Here is a 12443-nt window from a genome sequence, read left to right as displayed (position 1 = left end):
TCCGCCAGAGTTAAGTCTAGGCTTGATACTTTGTCCCCCAGTCCCGGGACTCTCTTAATATTGTCCGCTACTGTTAGTATTGTCCGCTACAGTTTCCCTTTAGCGCGGGTTGGGGTGGTGGGGGAGGGTGGAGGAGTTAGTTACAGCAGATAAAAAACACACAAAGCGTTCTCTTTTCTTTCTCCCCGTGCCTTGGGTTTTCCTGTGCTGCGAGTTCTCTTACCGCAAGTTCAATTTCCGATTTTTTAATCTTCTTTCCCCCGTTTGTGTCCTCTTTGTTCTTTGCTTGGCTAGTCTTTTCGCTAAAGTCCTCCTCATGCTAGCCAAACAATTAAGGAAGATTCGGGGTTTTCCGTGTCGGAAGCTTTGCCGCTGCTCTCCGTTTCAGCTTGCCGGGCTTCTTGTTGGGAGATGTTCTTGTTCCTGCGTCTGGAGTCCTCCGCTCTTTCGTCAAAGCGACGTAGAATACCGAGGTCCCCGTCCGACGCCGCTGGAACTTTCCCCTCAGGGTCACCCCCTGAGGCTTTTCTGGGGTCGCTCAGCCCCTGCGTTGCCCCTCAATCTCACCAACAAACGCTCTTACGCGGAGCCTCCGCGGAGCGTGCCTGTCCCGGTCGCGGCGGAAACCGGGAGTCCGCCAATTGGCAAGTGTTTCTTACAGTCATAATTAGTCAATATAGGGCGGCACAGAGTTGGTGTGCCTCGTGATTTTTTTCATGGAACAAGTGTGCCGTGGCCCAAAAAAGGTTGAGAAACACTCTTCTAGAAGACCCACCCACACTCGTTTTAATTATTTATACTGCCATCTTCCTCCCCACCACAAGGGGTCAGTGCAGTCAGCATCTTAAAGCCTCCAACAGGGATGGGCAAATCTGTCAATTTCGGTTCCCTCAAGTTTCTCACCCCCCACCCCCACCCCAATCTTATATTCAGTTCTCCACATTTCTGCAATTTATTTATTTTATCAAATTTATATGCTGCCCTTCTTCCGAGGATCACAGGGCAATTTGCAGTATAAATTAACACATTATTGTATGCAGTTTTACATACAAAATTGTGTATTGCACATTTTTGCAAGCAATTTCTTCTTATGCATTGTAGTTTCACAAATATATTGATTTTTATGCCTACTTTCCCCTTAGTAAATGCATTTTTATAGACACTGGATAACTGCATCACAAAATTTGGATAAGCGTGAATTTTGAAAGATGGCTTTGTTTTGGGTTTCTCTTTGTGGTGGGGAAGTGCAGATTTGAACGTGAACTAAAATGATTTCCTACCCCATCTCTACGGACAGTGCTACCTCCTTGTCAGACAAGTTAGCAATAGGTAGGGATGGGAGCAATAAAGTAGGAATTTGTAAGGTCTCCTTTCCACAGCAGGCCAACCAGATCTGATGCTCTTGAACTTGCCTGTATATGGGAATGAAGCACCCAACTGGATTATGATTTTGCAATGCATTTTCACTGTACAAAAATGTGACATATATATATATATATATATATATATATATATATATATATATATATATATATATATATATATATAAAATGTATGCAATGCGTATGAAATACAAATTTCACCGGTGAATGCATCAGAGGATGGAATGGGAAGCAATGTCATGCCACAGGATGGCATGGAACAGATCTATGATTGAGTGCAAGAGAGACTGAAACTGGATGCAATCAACCCATTCCTAGTAAAAAGTCTCACCACCATCTCATTCTATAGGCTCCATAAGCTCAGCAGAATTCACACAGAGACTTAAGTGCCTTTGGCTCCCTGGTTCAAAGCAATTCATAAAACGTACGTCCATGACCAAGATTGTTCCCAGCATTATCTCAGATTATTTTATATGCCCTCTATCCTCTCACAGACAAAAGGAGGCGCATTACTGGATAGGCTCAGGAGACAGGACCTGATTTCTCGCACAAGGCAAACTACAAGTGAGATGCAAACAGAAGACTGGAACTATTACAAATGCATTCAGAACAGAACTGCACATGGTAAGAGTGGGTGATCCCAACCACAGCCTAGAGGGCAAGTCAAACCAACAACACTTGTGCATTGTGCTGTTAGGGAACTAAGCATTCACAACAGTCAAAGGACATCCTAGAAGAGGACAGTTCTAGTTTACAGCCAGGGATCACTGGGTTTAGCAAAATTCAACTATTGCAAGGATGTTACAAACAACGGCCCCAATTAATGATCAAACTCCAAACCCGTTTTTCCCCTTTTTGCATGCAGCACGGAGAAAAGGGAGCAGACAAATACATACAGGCCTAGGTGGAACAGTAGGGAGAAAGAAAAGCATACAGAAAGCATGGGGCAGAGATACAGTTCGGCCCACAGGGCGAAAGAGCAATAAAAGGGGAGTGTGGGGATTTGCGCTCCTTGGAGGAAAGGTGGAATAGAAATCTAAAAAATGAATAACTAAAATGTACACTGCAAAATGCATGGAGCGTGTATTTATACATTGGCAGCCTTTTGTGGGTGGGGGAAACAGCTTTGGGATCAATAGGACACACTGTGGGGAATGAGTTGGTTTCTTCCACTATCGAAGCAAAGTGCTGGTCAGCAAACTCCAGCTGGAATTATACAAGAAACAGCTGAGCTGCTTCTCTGCCATTGATTTGCCCCCACTCCAATTACTATCTTCTGTCGCCACATTTGGGCAGCTCATTAGTGCTGGCCGCAAGCAAACTGTGTGAAGCTCTCACCCCCCCTGGCCCCCCACAGCTGCCACTTGTCAGTGACTGGCCCTGAGGTACAGTAGCAGCAGTTGCAAGAAGGATTAAGATTTCGTCCGGAGAGGGATTTATCATCCATGCTACCCTCACCTCTTCTAATTGGCAATTTCCCCTCTGGTCTTCTTGTCTAATGTGACAGATCTCAGAACTGTCTATTCTCTCTCTGACTCCAGGCATTCACTACAAAACAGGGCTCAGAAACCCACAACAGTTTCCAATCAGAGCTCTTGTTTGAAATTACACCTTCGGAGGCCAAGAATATCCAAAATGCTCTGCAACATTTTTTTCCTAAATGCATCCACGAGCGATCATCTTCACTCTGCGAGACTGAATCCTATCAGATATAAATAAATGCATAAATACATAAGAACTCCCACTGTGAAAATGGCAAGTGCTATGGAAGAAGGGAGCACTGCATCAGTCATATTTATTTTTCTCTTCTAAGTGGCAAACATATTGTTTTGCTTTTTGTGGATGACATCACACACAAACTTCATCGACAGACATATGCTCATATTTCCGATTTCAGAAATAATGAGTGAAGGTGCCAATATGTTTTTGCCAAAGAGGGAACGTGGGTAAAGAATGCAGAGAAAGAACTACTTGATAACATGCTAGTACCTGTGTGTGGGTTGTTGTCTGATGCAAATGCTATCACTAGGGATGCTGTAATCTTCATTGTTCAGACATTTCACAATTACAGAGCATGGGATGGATGCACAATAGCCTGACCCACCATGAAATAGAAAGCCGATGAGCTATCTGAATTGCAATTTAAGCTATGCTGAAAGAATTATTTTGTCAATAGACATAGTAGCAAGCAGATAATCATATTTGCATTAGGTACAACTGAAATCACATATTCCTGTAACTACTCATAATATCCAATCCCTGTCTGCTTTTGTGTATACCGTAAGTGTATATTGTTTTTATATATAGAATTGGTTTTACATATGAAATTATTTTTATTGTTCATGTTTTAACTGTGAAATCTCTTCCAAGATACTTATGGGAAGCAATTGACATCAAATAAATAAATATGCCTCTTTAGATTTTCACATGGTTGGAGTGATACCGGTAGACTTTGCATTCTTGCTCTGAAATCACATGAAACAGTTTTAGAGCTGCAAGGACAACATAAAACAAACATGGCAAGCAGATCATTCAGATGCAGTACCCATAATATGAGTTCACAAACCATTTGAGGAGTGTTTGAATTGCTTTCCCCATGACTACTGGCTTTGTGTTGCAACCATATGATCACATGGTGGGTTGCTTTTTTACTGATCACAAATGGGTTGTTTGTTTGTTTTAACCTATCCTCACTCAGGAGGGACCCAGCCATGGAGAAGGGTCTCAATGACCAGGGCCGTCTTAGGCAGGTTTCTTCCAACGGCTGGTGGTTTCCACGCGGCTTTGCCACGCAGTGCCCCCCTGCTAACGGTGCCCTGTGCCACCCAGCCTACCCCTAGAGCCGGCCCTGTCAATGACCTGGGACTGAGCCATGTGACTAGCTCCACCCATGTGGTCACTTCCTTCACATCCAGATGACAGATACGTGAGATCACACTATGGAGAAAGCAGCTGTCAGGCCATATGAGTGGGCTAATAATGTGGGCACTCATCTATGTAATTTGTACTCACTCAAAAGTATTTATAGACTCACATTTGGATTTGTAAATAATGGCCTTGAGCCAGTCATTCTCATTCATTCTCTCTCTCTCTCTCTCTCTCTCTCTCTCTCTCTCTCTCTCTCTCTCTCTCTCTCTCTGCCTAATCTACTTCACAGGGTTGATGCAGTGCTATTTTTCTAGAAAAAGAGGTGCCAGAAATCACTATGAACTCCTCCTTTGTTCTCTTAAAATGGCAATGGCACCCACCTGAGAGGTGCCGGAACTGAGTTCCAGTTGAAAAAAAGCCCTGGGTTGATATGAGGTAAAAATTGGGACAGACTAGTTATGCTGTCTTGAACTCCCTGGAGGAAAAGCAGGATATAAATCATGCGCATGCATGCATGCATGCACACACCACACACACCTACTTACACACAAAGATAGAGATCTGGCCGGGATTAGTTACAGGTAGGTAGACGTGATGGCCTGCCGTTGTCAAAAGAAAAAATTCCTTCCAGTAGCACCTTAGAGACCAATTAAGTTTGCCATTGGTATGAGCTTTCATATCTGAAGAAGTGTGCATGCACACGAAAGCTCATACCAATGACAAACTTAGTTGGTCTCTAAGGTGTTACTGGCCAGGATTAGAATGCCAAGTGCAGGTATGGCATTTTAAAGGCTGATAAGGCAAAACTGAGCTGACATATTTGGTAGTAGAGTAGAAAAAAAATGCCAAAACATATGTTAACATTTTGTTCCTGCAAGTAGCTGCATGGAGCACATAAATATGTAAAGGAATTAATTACTGAGGCTTGTCCAGAGACTAGGCTTGCATTGCGAGGCTATTTCAAGTCATCACTTGGAGGAGAAAACCCCCCGCACCTTCTCTCTGCAAAAGCTGCCATTCAAAAATCAATCCAGAGACTAAATCACTGCTTATTACAAGTGCCAATGGCAGAACGTGGGCCATAATGCTATTCCAGCACAATGGGAAAGAAAACCCAGCTAGAAAAGTCGATGTATAATACATGACATTTTAAAGAGAAAACCTATAACATAAAATGATGTAGAATGCTGGCACCTTCTCAATGCGGTACCAGGAACTGAAAGCCCGGAAAATATTTCATCTGCAGGAAGGCTTAACTGACAGATAACCAAAAGAAATCCAGCATTTGATTTCTTGTGGAGGGTGCGGGGTGAGCCTCATCTGTGCAACTGAGAAGCAAGAATTCTGCATGTACTTAAGACTTCTTGCTCAAACATTTATTGAACTTTGTGTGGACCTACACAAGGGACACACCAACTGCTGGGATAAATTTGTTAAATAGTATCATACAGGGACCTCCAAAACAGCAGCAAGGTTTTTATGCAGACAAGAAAATGAGTGTAGAGGGGATGCACTAATTAAATAACAGAGGACATTCTGTCCATATGCAATGCAGGTTAATTGAGCAAGATACTCTAATTTAGAAATTTTTTCATTCTGTTCCAATAAATATCCAGGAGTCATTCCAAGAATGTATAGCTTAGGCAGGCGTCTTGTGCCAATAAGTAGCACATGATGTTTTCCAGTCCCAAACAGACTACTGGACTGGTCAATTGTTCCTGAAATTTGACATTTCACAGGACTTTCAGGGTGTCCTAAGTTACCTAGGCCTCCTCTTCATTGAGGTGAGAAACTAGGGGTGGGAAACCTCTTTCAGCTTGAGAGCTGCATTCCCTTCTGGGAAACCTTCTAGGGGCCACATGTCAGTGGAGAAAAGAGCCAGAGACAATGAAGATGAATTTCACCTTTTTACAGTGGGATGTTGCTTCAAAAGCCAAGCATCACAAAATTTGGTTGCAACTGTTTTCTAAGTGTAGTGTCAAAACATACTGAACAAATAGGAGGCAGGGGTGGGCAGTTTAGTGAATTTTCTCTTTTAAGACAAAAGAGGGAAATCATGTAGGCATGTGTGCAGACTGTCAATTGGTATAAAACTATGGAAGTTAGGTCCATTTTGCAGAGATTTATCTAGGTTTATTTAAGTATAATCTAAGTATAAATGTATATGTGTCTGTCAAATTCAAAATTTGACAGACACATATTCACAGTTTAAGGTACACAAAATTCACAGTTTAAGGTACACCCTAAGTGCATAATCAAAAATGTCATGTGGGAAATATTTCCTAGACAAAAGCCGCTCTCCTTTTTTATGCTCCCTCCAGGAAAGATCTACAAGCAGAAGTCTTCCAGCTGGCACTGATAAAGGTAGCTCACCAAAGGAAATGTACTATCTTGCAACACATCTTCAAAAGAGGCTTAGAACTATTTTAAATTATAAACAAGATAATGCATCAAATACCACTAAAGAGTATTTTGATAATTAAGTGTAGGGGTTTGCAGAGAGCTGCCTAATATTTCTTTCTTGAAAGCACCACAAGCTTAGTACATTTGCATACAAGGTTTTGCATCACGGAGCAAGCACTTCATGTGAAAAAGGATAAACGCGGCAAGCAGATTATCTGCTGAAATGGTTCATAGACTACTTAACATTAAAGTATTGTAAATGAGATTTCTCATTTGTTGAAATTGCATTGCCATCAGCTAAATACAGATCCATTGCAATGAACTTACTCCCTTCATAGTCACAGGTGCCATACTAACTGAAAACAGTTCACACAAACAGGGACATTTTCTCTGGTGGGCTATATATTGCTGTCCCCACACAAGCAAATGTTTCATATTTTGTTCCAGATGAAGCTTCCAAACTGTCTTTAGAGGCAGCCCCACAAATAATGCATTGCACTAACCTGGAGGTTACCAGAGCACAGGCCACAGAAGTTAGGCTATTCCTGTCCATTCAGGGACATAAATGGGCCACCAGCTGAAGCTAACAGAAGGCACTCCATTCCACCGAGGCCACAAGTGGTAGTAATGGATCCAGTAACACTCCCAAGCTATGCACTTGCTCCTTAAGAAGGAGTGTACCCCCCTCAAGAGCAGGCATTCTCCCATCCATCTGGCCTAGGGAACTACCCACTAACAGTGCCTGTATGTTATCTGGGTTAGGTTTCAGTTGAATGTCTCTCATCCAGTCCATTAGGAGACAAGACACCTGTCCAGCACATTCACTGCCACACATGCAGATGTAAAAGGAGAAATAGAGTGGTGTGTCATCAGCATACTGCTGACAACACACTCTAAAACTCCAGATGACTCCCACTCAGTGGCTTCATATAGATATGAAACAATATGGTGATAGACCTGAACCCCGAAGGACCCCCCCCCCAATTGAAGGCCCTATGATGCCAAAAAACACTCCACAAGCATCACCTGCTGAAGATGACCATACAAGTAGGACTGGAACCACTGCAAAGCAGTGTCACCCATCCCCAACTTGGATAGCCTCACCAGGAGGTTGCAGTGGTTGATGGTATTGAAAGCAGCTGAGAGCTCAAGGAGCACAATGCCCATGTCTGTCTCCTAACTGAGGTCATCATATAAGGTGATAGGGGCAGTTTCTGTGTTAAAGCCAAAACGAAACCTTGGTCGCCCTCCCACACATTCCAGAGATTCATGTATATTCCTTTTGCTGCAAGGCCCTGCCTGGGTTTACTGACGCAAGGACCTAACATCGCCTGTCAGTTCTGATGCAATTCTGTAGGCACTGCCCTGCCTAAGAAGCTGTAGACATGAAGCCATTTTGCCTGCAGTTCATCAGATTGCAACCTCTCCCAAGAGTCCATACTGACATGGATGAAATCCTTTGAAGGAGTTCCTCCACACAAACAGCTGTTTCAGAGGGTTCCTGTGGCAACTCAACTGGCCCAGTTCTTGTGTGAATCAGGCTCGGCTAAATACACCAGACAAAAGGGGCAGTTTCAGTGACCTTTCTGCTGGAGATGAAGCTGTGGGGTTTCAGCATTTGAAGGTCTTCTTAAAGAAGGGAAGGAAGGCATTATTTGATACAACTGAAAGAATCAAATGAAAAAGCTCTGTAACTCTTGTGCAGTTTTATGCAGTTCTTCTATCTAGCTAACCTTACTGTTCTCTACTACCTCACTTGCTTGTAGGAAGGTAGCAAATCTCCCCACCCAACTTCTTGCCACGTGACTTCCCAGTGACTGCCATGTACACGATGGCTTTGTTTTCCAGAATGATATGTAATGTTTTTGGAATATCAATTCCATGATCCATACCAGACAGCTCTGGGCTAGGGATAGACTAGTCCAGGCATGTCAAACCTGCGGCCCTCCAGATGTTTTGGCCTACAACTCCCATGATCCCTAGCTAGCAGGACCAGTGGTTGGGGAAGATGGGAATTGTAGTCCAAAACATCTGGAGGGCTGCAGGTTTGACATGCCTGGACTAGTCCAAACCAGGACTTGCAGTAGGCAGGCAGGGAAAAGGAGAAATTATGGATGGAAGAACACCAGTCTGCATACAACTGTAAGCAAGGAAGCAATTCATAAATAAACCAACTAATAAGCACAGTCTGAGCCCTGGTTCTTATTTCTAAGAATCTCAGGCCTCTTGACACAACATGATGTTCTGCAAAACTGTGACTTCAGTGTCACATCCCCTAATTCACATGGATTTGGGTAGAAGCGGACTACCACCTACAACTGATATCTCATGCTCCCCTCCATGTGTTCAATGAATGCGTTGAGGGGAGCATGATTGCAGCTACTGGCCCTCCTCCAATCTCTATGTGGGGTTCCCAGTCCCATCTTCAACTACAGACTAGGTGAGAATGTGCTTTCAGCTTTACATACATAGAGCTTGTATGCACAGTCAGGACCTCTTGCGCAACCATGTTCCCCATCACATGCATGTAGTGCCCATTTCTGCCCAATGTGTGAAGGAGCAGGAATGGTGACCCCAAGCAGAGTCATAATAGGTCTAGTGGGCACATCCTTGCTCCTTTCCACACATTGACCAACTGGGTGGAGGGAAGCCTGAGAAGAAGCGTAAGAGAATGCAAGAAAAGTAGCAATGATTGAAGATCTTACCTGTACACTAGTAAAAGTGGTATACTGATAAGCTTTAACTACCAGGTAATTTGCTTCTATATCTATTATCCCCAGGATCATGTACTTCCACCATCTTCGTTTCAAGATTGCCAGCAAGTTTTCTTCTCCTGCATTGGGACAGGGAGGGGGAAAAGAGTTTTAAAAGGATTAGATTTATAGCCATGGCAATAATCCACTGGGTTTCATACGGAACTGCTGCAGAAGGTGCTACATAGGATTACTAATGACCGGGGAAGGTCGAAGAAGCTCCTGCTCATTTACATACAAGTAAATTAAATATTCCTTACTGAGAGCCACTGAGGCTAAGCTAAAAATAAATAAAAAGTATCTCAGTTGCCTTTTCACTTGCCCCTTCACCTCCTGTTAATCTTGTGGCTAGGATAACATCTGTACAATATCAAGTCAAACACACTGGACTCGTTCAGGAGGGTCACATACACACAATGAGGTGGATTTCCTCCCTTCTTCTTGCATAACTGGTAACTCTGCTTCCAAGAATCAATTTTGTGCAAAGCTAGAATTGTTCTTCAATGTCCTTGCAGAGGAATCCTATCAATCACACAATCCCTGATTTCCACTTTGTGAAGACTGCCAGTACAACAAGGACAACTTATTAAATTTACAGTTTCCTAGAGGTTAAATTGTCTTAACGCTAGGCCAGGGATTATTACTATGTCTGATACAAAAGAAAATGAACATGCAGCCAGAGTTTGGGTATCAAGCTCCCTCCTTGTTCCTCTGATCTAGCAGGATTTCATGAGGGTTACAGTATGGACAATATGCTATTGCTGCAGATGGAGATTGTTAAACCAACTTGAACATTCAGGATAAAATTCCTCTTCTCCACTACTGGAACAACATCTAGCCTTGCAGAGTAACTGGTGGAAATATTGTGCAAGCACTAAAAGGAAGCTGGAGCATATTTCACTGGCCTTTCACAATTTACAGATTGCCTAAACCAATTGTGTGATTCAAATGGCAATTTATTCATTAGCAAATATCACCCGCCTTCTCAATAGTTAATAGAATCAGAATGTTTCCAATTAGAAGTGTAAAGGTTGCATTCTAATTATGTCCTGTTCTACGTACTACAATGAGATTGCAAAATTAAAAACAGGCACTGTTTCCTCCTCCCAAAATGAAGAAAAGAAGCAGTGGGAGCTGCAACAATGCTTACATTAAGTACTATGTCCAGAGTAATCTTTCCAAATGATTCAACTGATATTTCTTTAAAAATAAAGGCGCTGGAATGAACCAGCCTGTTTTGCTATATTGTCATATAATTCCATTAACCTTTATTCTCTAAAAGACCAATGAGCATAAAAGCATTCTTTTCTTGTATAGCATGTTATATTTGAAATATACAATACACTTGATTTTCTGTAGATTTGAGAAGAATAGCAGAATCATAGAATTGTAGAGTTGGTAGTGACCCAGGGGGTCATCTACCGGTAGTCTAAACCCTTGCAATGCAGGAATCTCAGCTAAATCATCAATGATATACTCTGCTTAGGTATGGTTAATCTGGCAACCGGTTTTACTGCGTTCAATGAGGTTTACTTCCAAAAAAAGCATTCATAGGACTTCACAGTGCTCACAGGCAAGGAACCTTCACCTGGATTTGCTTCTTGATTATAATTAAGGGATGTACTTCCCAGAAGCATTTGGGGATTTAGCCCAGGCATCCCCAAACTGTGGCCCTCCAGATGTTTTGGCCTACAACTCCCATGATCCCTAGGTAACAGGACCAGTGGTCGGGGAAGATGGGAATTGTAGTCCAAAACATCTGGAGGGCCGAAGTTTGGGGATGCCTGATTTAGCCTATTAAAGGTGATACATAACCTGCAGGTACTTTAAAAACCTTCTCTCCAGATTTGCCAGACCAAAGTGACTATATATAAAACACTGTTGCAGTACTGAAAAACAAAGCAAGGGAAATGGACAGATTCATTTTAAAAGCTCAAGTGAGTGAGTGGGTGGAGAATACTTAGGGAAGATTAACAATACTATGAAACATTGCCTCTTAAAACATTGGCCATGGTGAATCAACTGAGGCAGGCTTGTAGTTAGGATTTCAATGGAGTGTACGAGAGCCAGTGGCATGTATGGGTTGTCACAGAACGCCGCGGGATTTTGAACAGTTCTCAAAGCCTGCCCAAAGCTGATCCTTGCTTTCTAATTAGCCTTTTTTATGAGATAGAAATTATCCCTTTACTATAAAAGCGAGCATAGTCACAAGCAGCAGCATCTAAGTCAGGTGATGTACATGGGTTGCTTACAGTGCCAACAACACTAAACAAAGGAACCTCCAATGGAACTACAGGTGAAACTCGGAAAATTAAAATATTGTCAAAAAGTGCATTTATTTCAGTATCGGAACTTAAAAGGTGAAACCAATATATGAGATAGATGCATGACATGCAAAGCAAGATATGTCAAGCCTTTATTTGTTGTAATTGTAATTATTTGTCGTTAGGCAGGTCAGTTATAAATGGAATGTAATTAATGAATGTAATTTTACTGTGTCAGCCGCCCTGAGTCCGGCTTTGACTGGGGAGGGGTATAAATAAAAATTTATTATTATATAAATGTAATAGCGATGTTCATTTTTGTATTATTGTAACTATTTGTTTTATTACTGTGGAATTTCCAAAAGAAAGCATTTGTAAAAATTAAAAGAAAAAGAAAATAAGTTGCATTACTGAAATAAATGCACTTTTTGACGATATTCTAATTTTCCGAGTTTCACCTTTATGTAAGTGGCTGGATCATGCTTGCTAACTAAGTAATATTTCATCCCTAACATACTATTAACTTTAAGATCCTGACTGAATAATGAAAAGCAGAGGCAATATTAAAATGTATGTAGCATATGGTGCCACAGTACATGAATTTGTGTCCTTGGTCTTGCATTCAGGAACACATAGAACTGAGAAACAGGTGATTTGCAGCCTTTGCCATGCTGGCTGTGGCTGGAAAGTGTGGTCAAAAACACCAGGAGGCTCCAGGTTACTTACTGAAAACTATTATATCTCATAAACGTATAGGACTTTTTTTTGCGTGT

The 12443-nt window shown here is 42.1% G+C and overlaps 1 protein-coding gene across 1 annotated transcript in view; it reads right to left on the bottom strand.

The window, feature by feature from the left end:
- SLC35F1 (solute carrier family 35 member F1) overlaps positions 1–12443 on the bottom strand; it is a 184413-nt gene that overhangs the window by 30289 nt on the left and 141681 nt on the right. Inside the window, exon 3 of the mRNA XM_035110675.2 lies at positions 9359–9486. Coding sequence (XP_034966566.1) covers positions 9359–9486 — 128 coding nt within the window. The remainder of the gene's footprint in view (positions 1–9358; positions 9487–12443) is intronic.

This window comes from Zootoca vivipara, chromosome 3 (assembly GCF_963506605.1).
Source record: "Zootoca vivipara chromosome 3, rZooViv1.1, whole genome shotgun sequence".
In the NCBI taxonomy this organism is placed as follows: domain Eukaryota; kingdom Metazoa; phylum Chordata; class Lepidosauria; order Squamata; family Lacertidae; genus Zootoca; species Zootoca vivipara.
The sequence above is the reverse complement of the archived record's forward strand: the minus strand, read 5'-3'. Positions and strand labels throughout refer to the sequence as shown.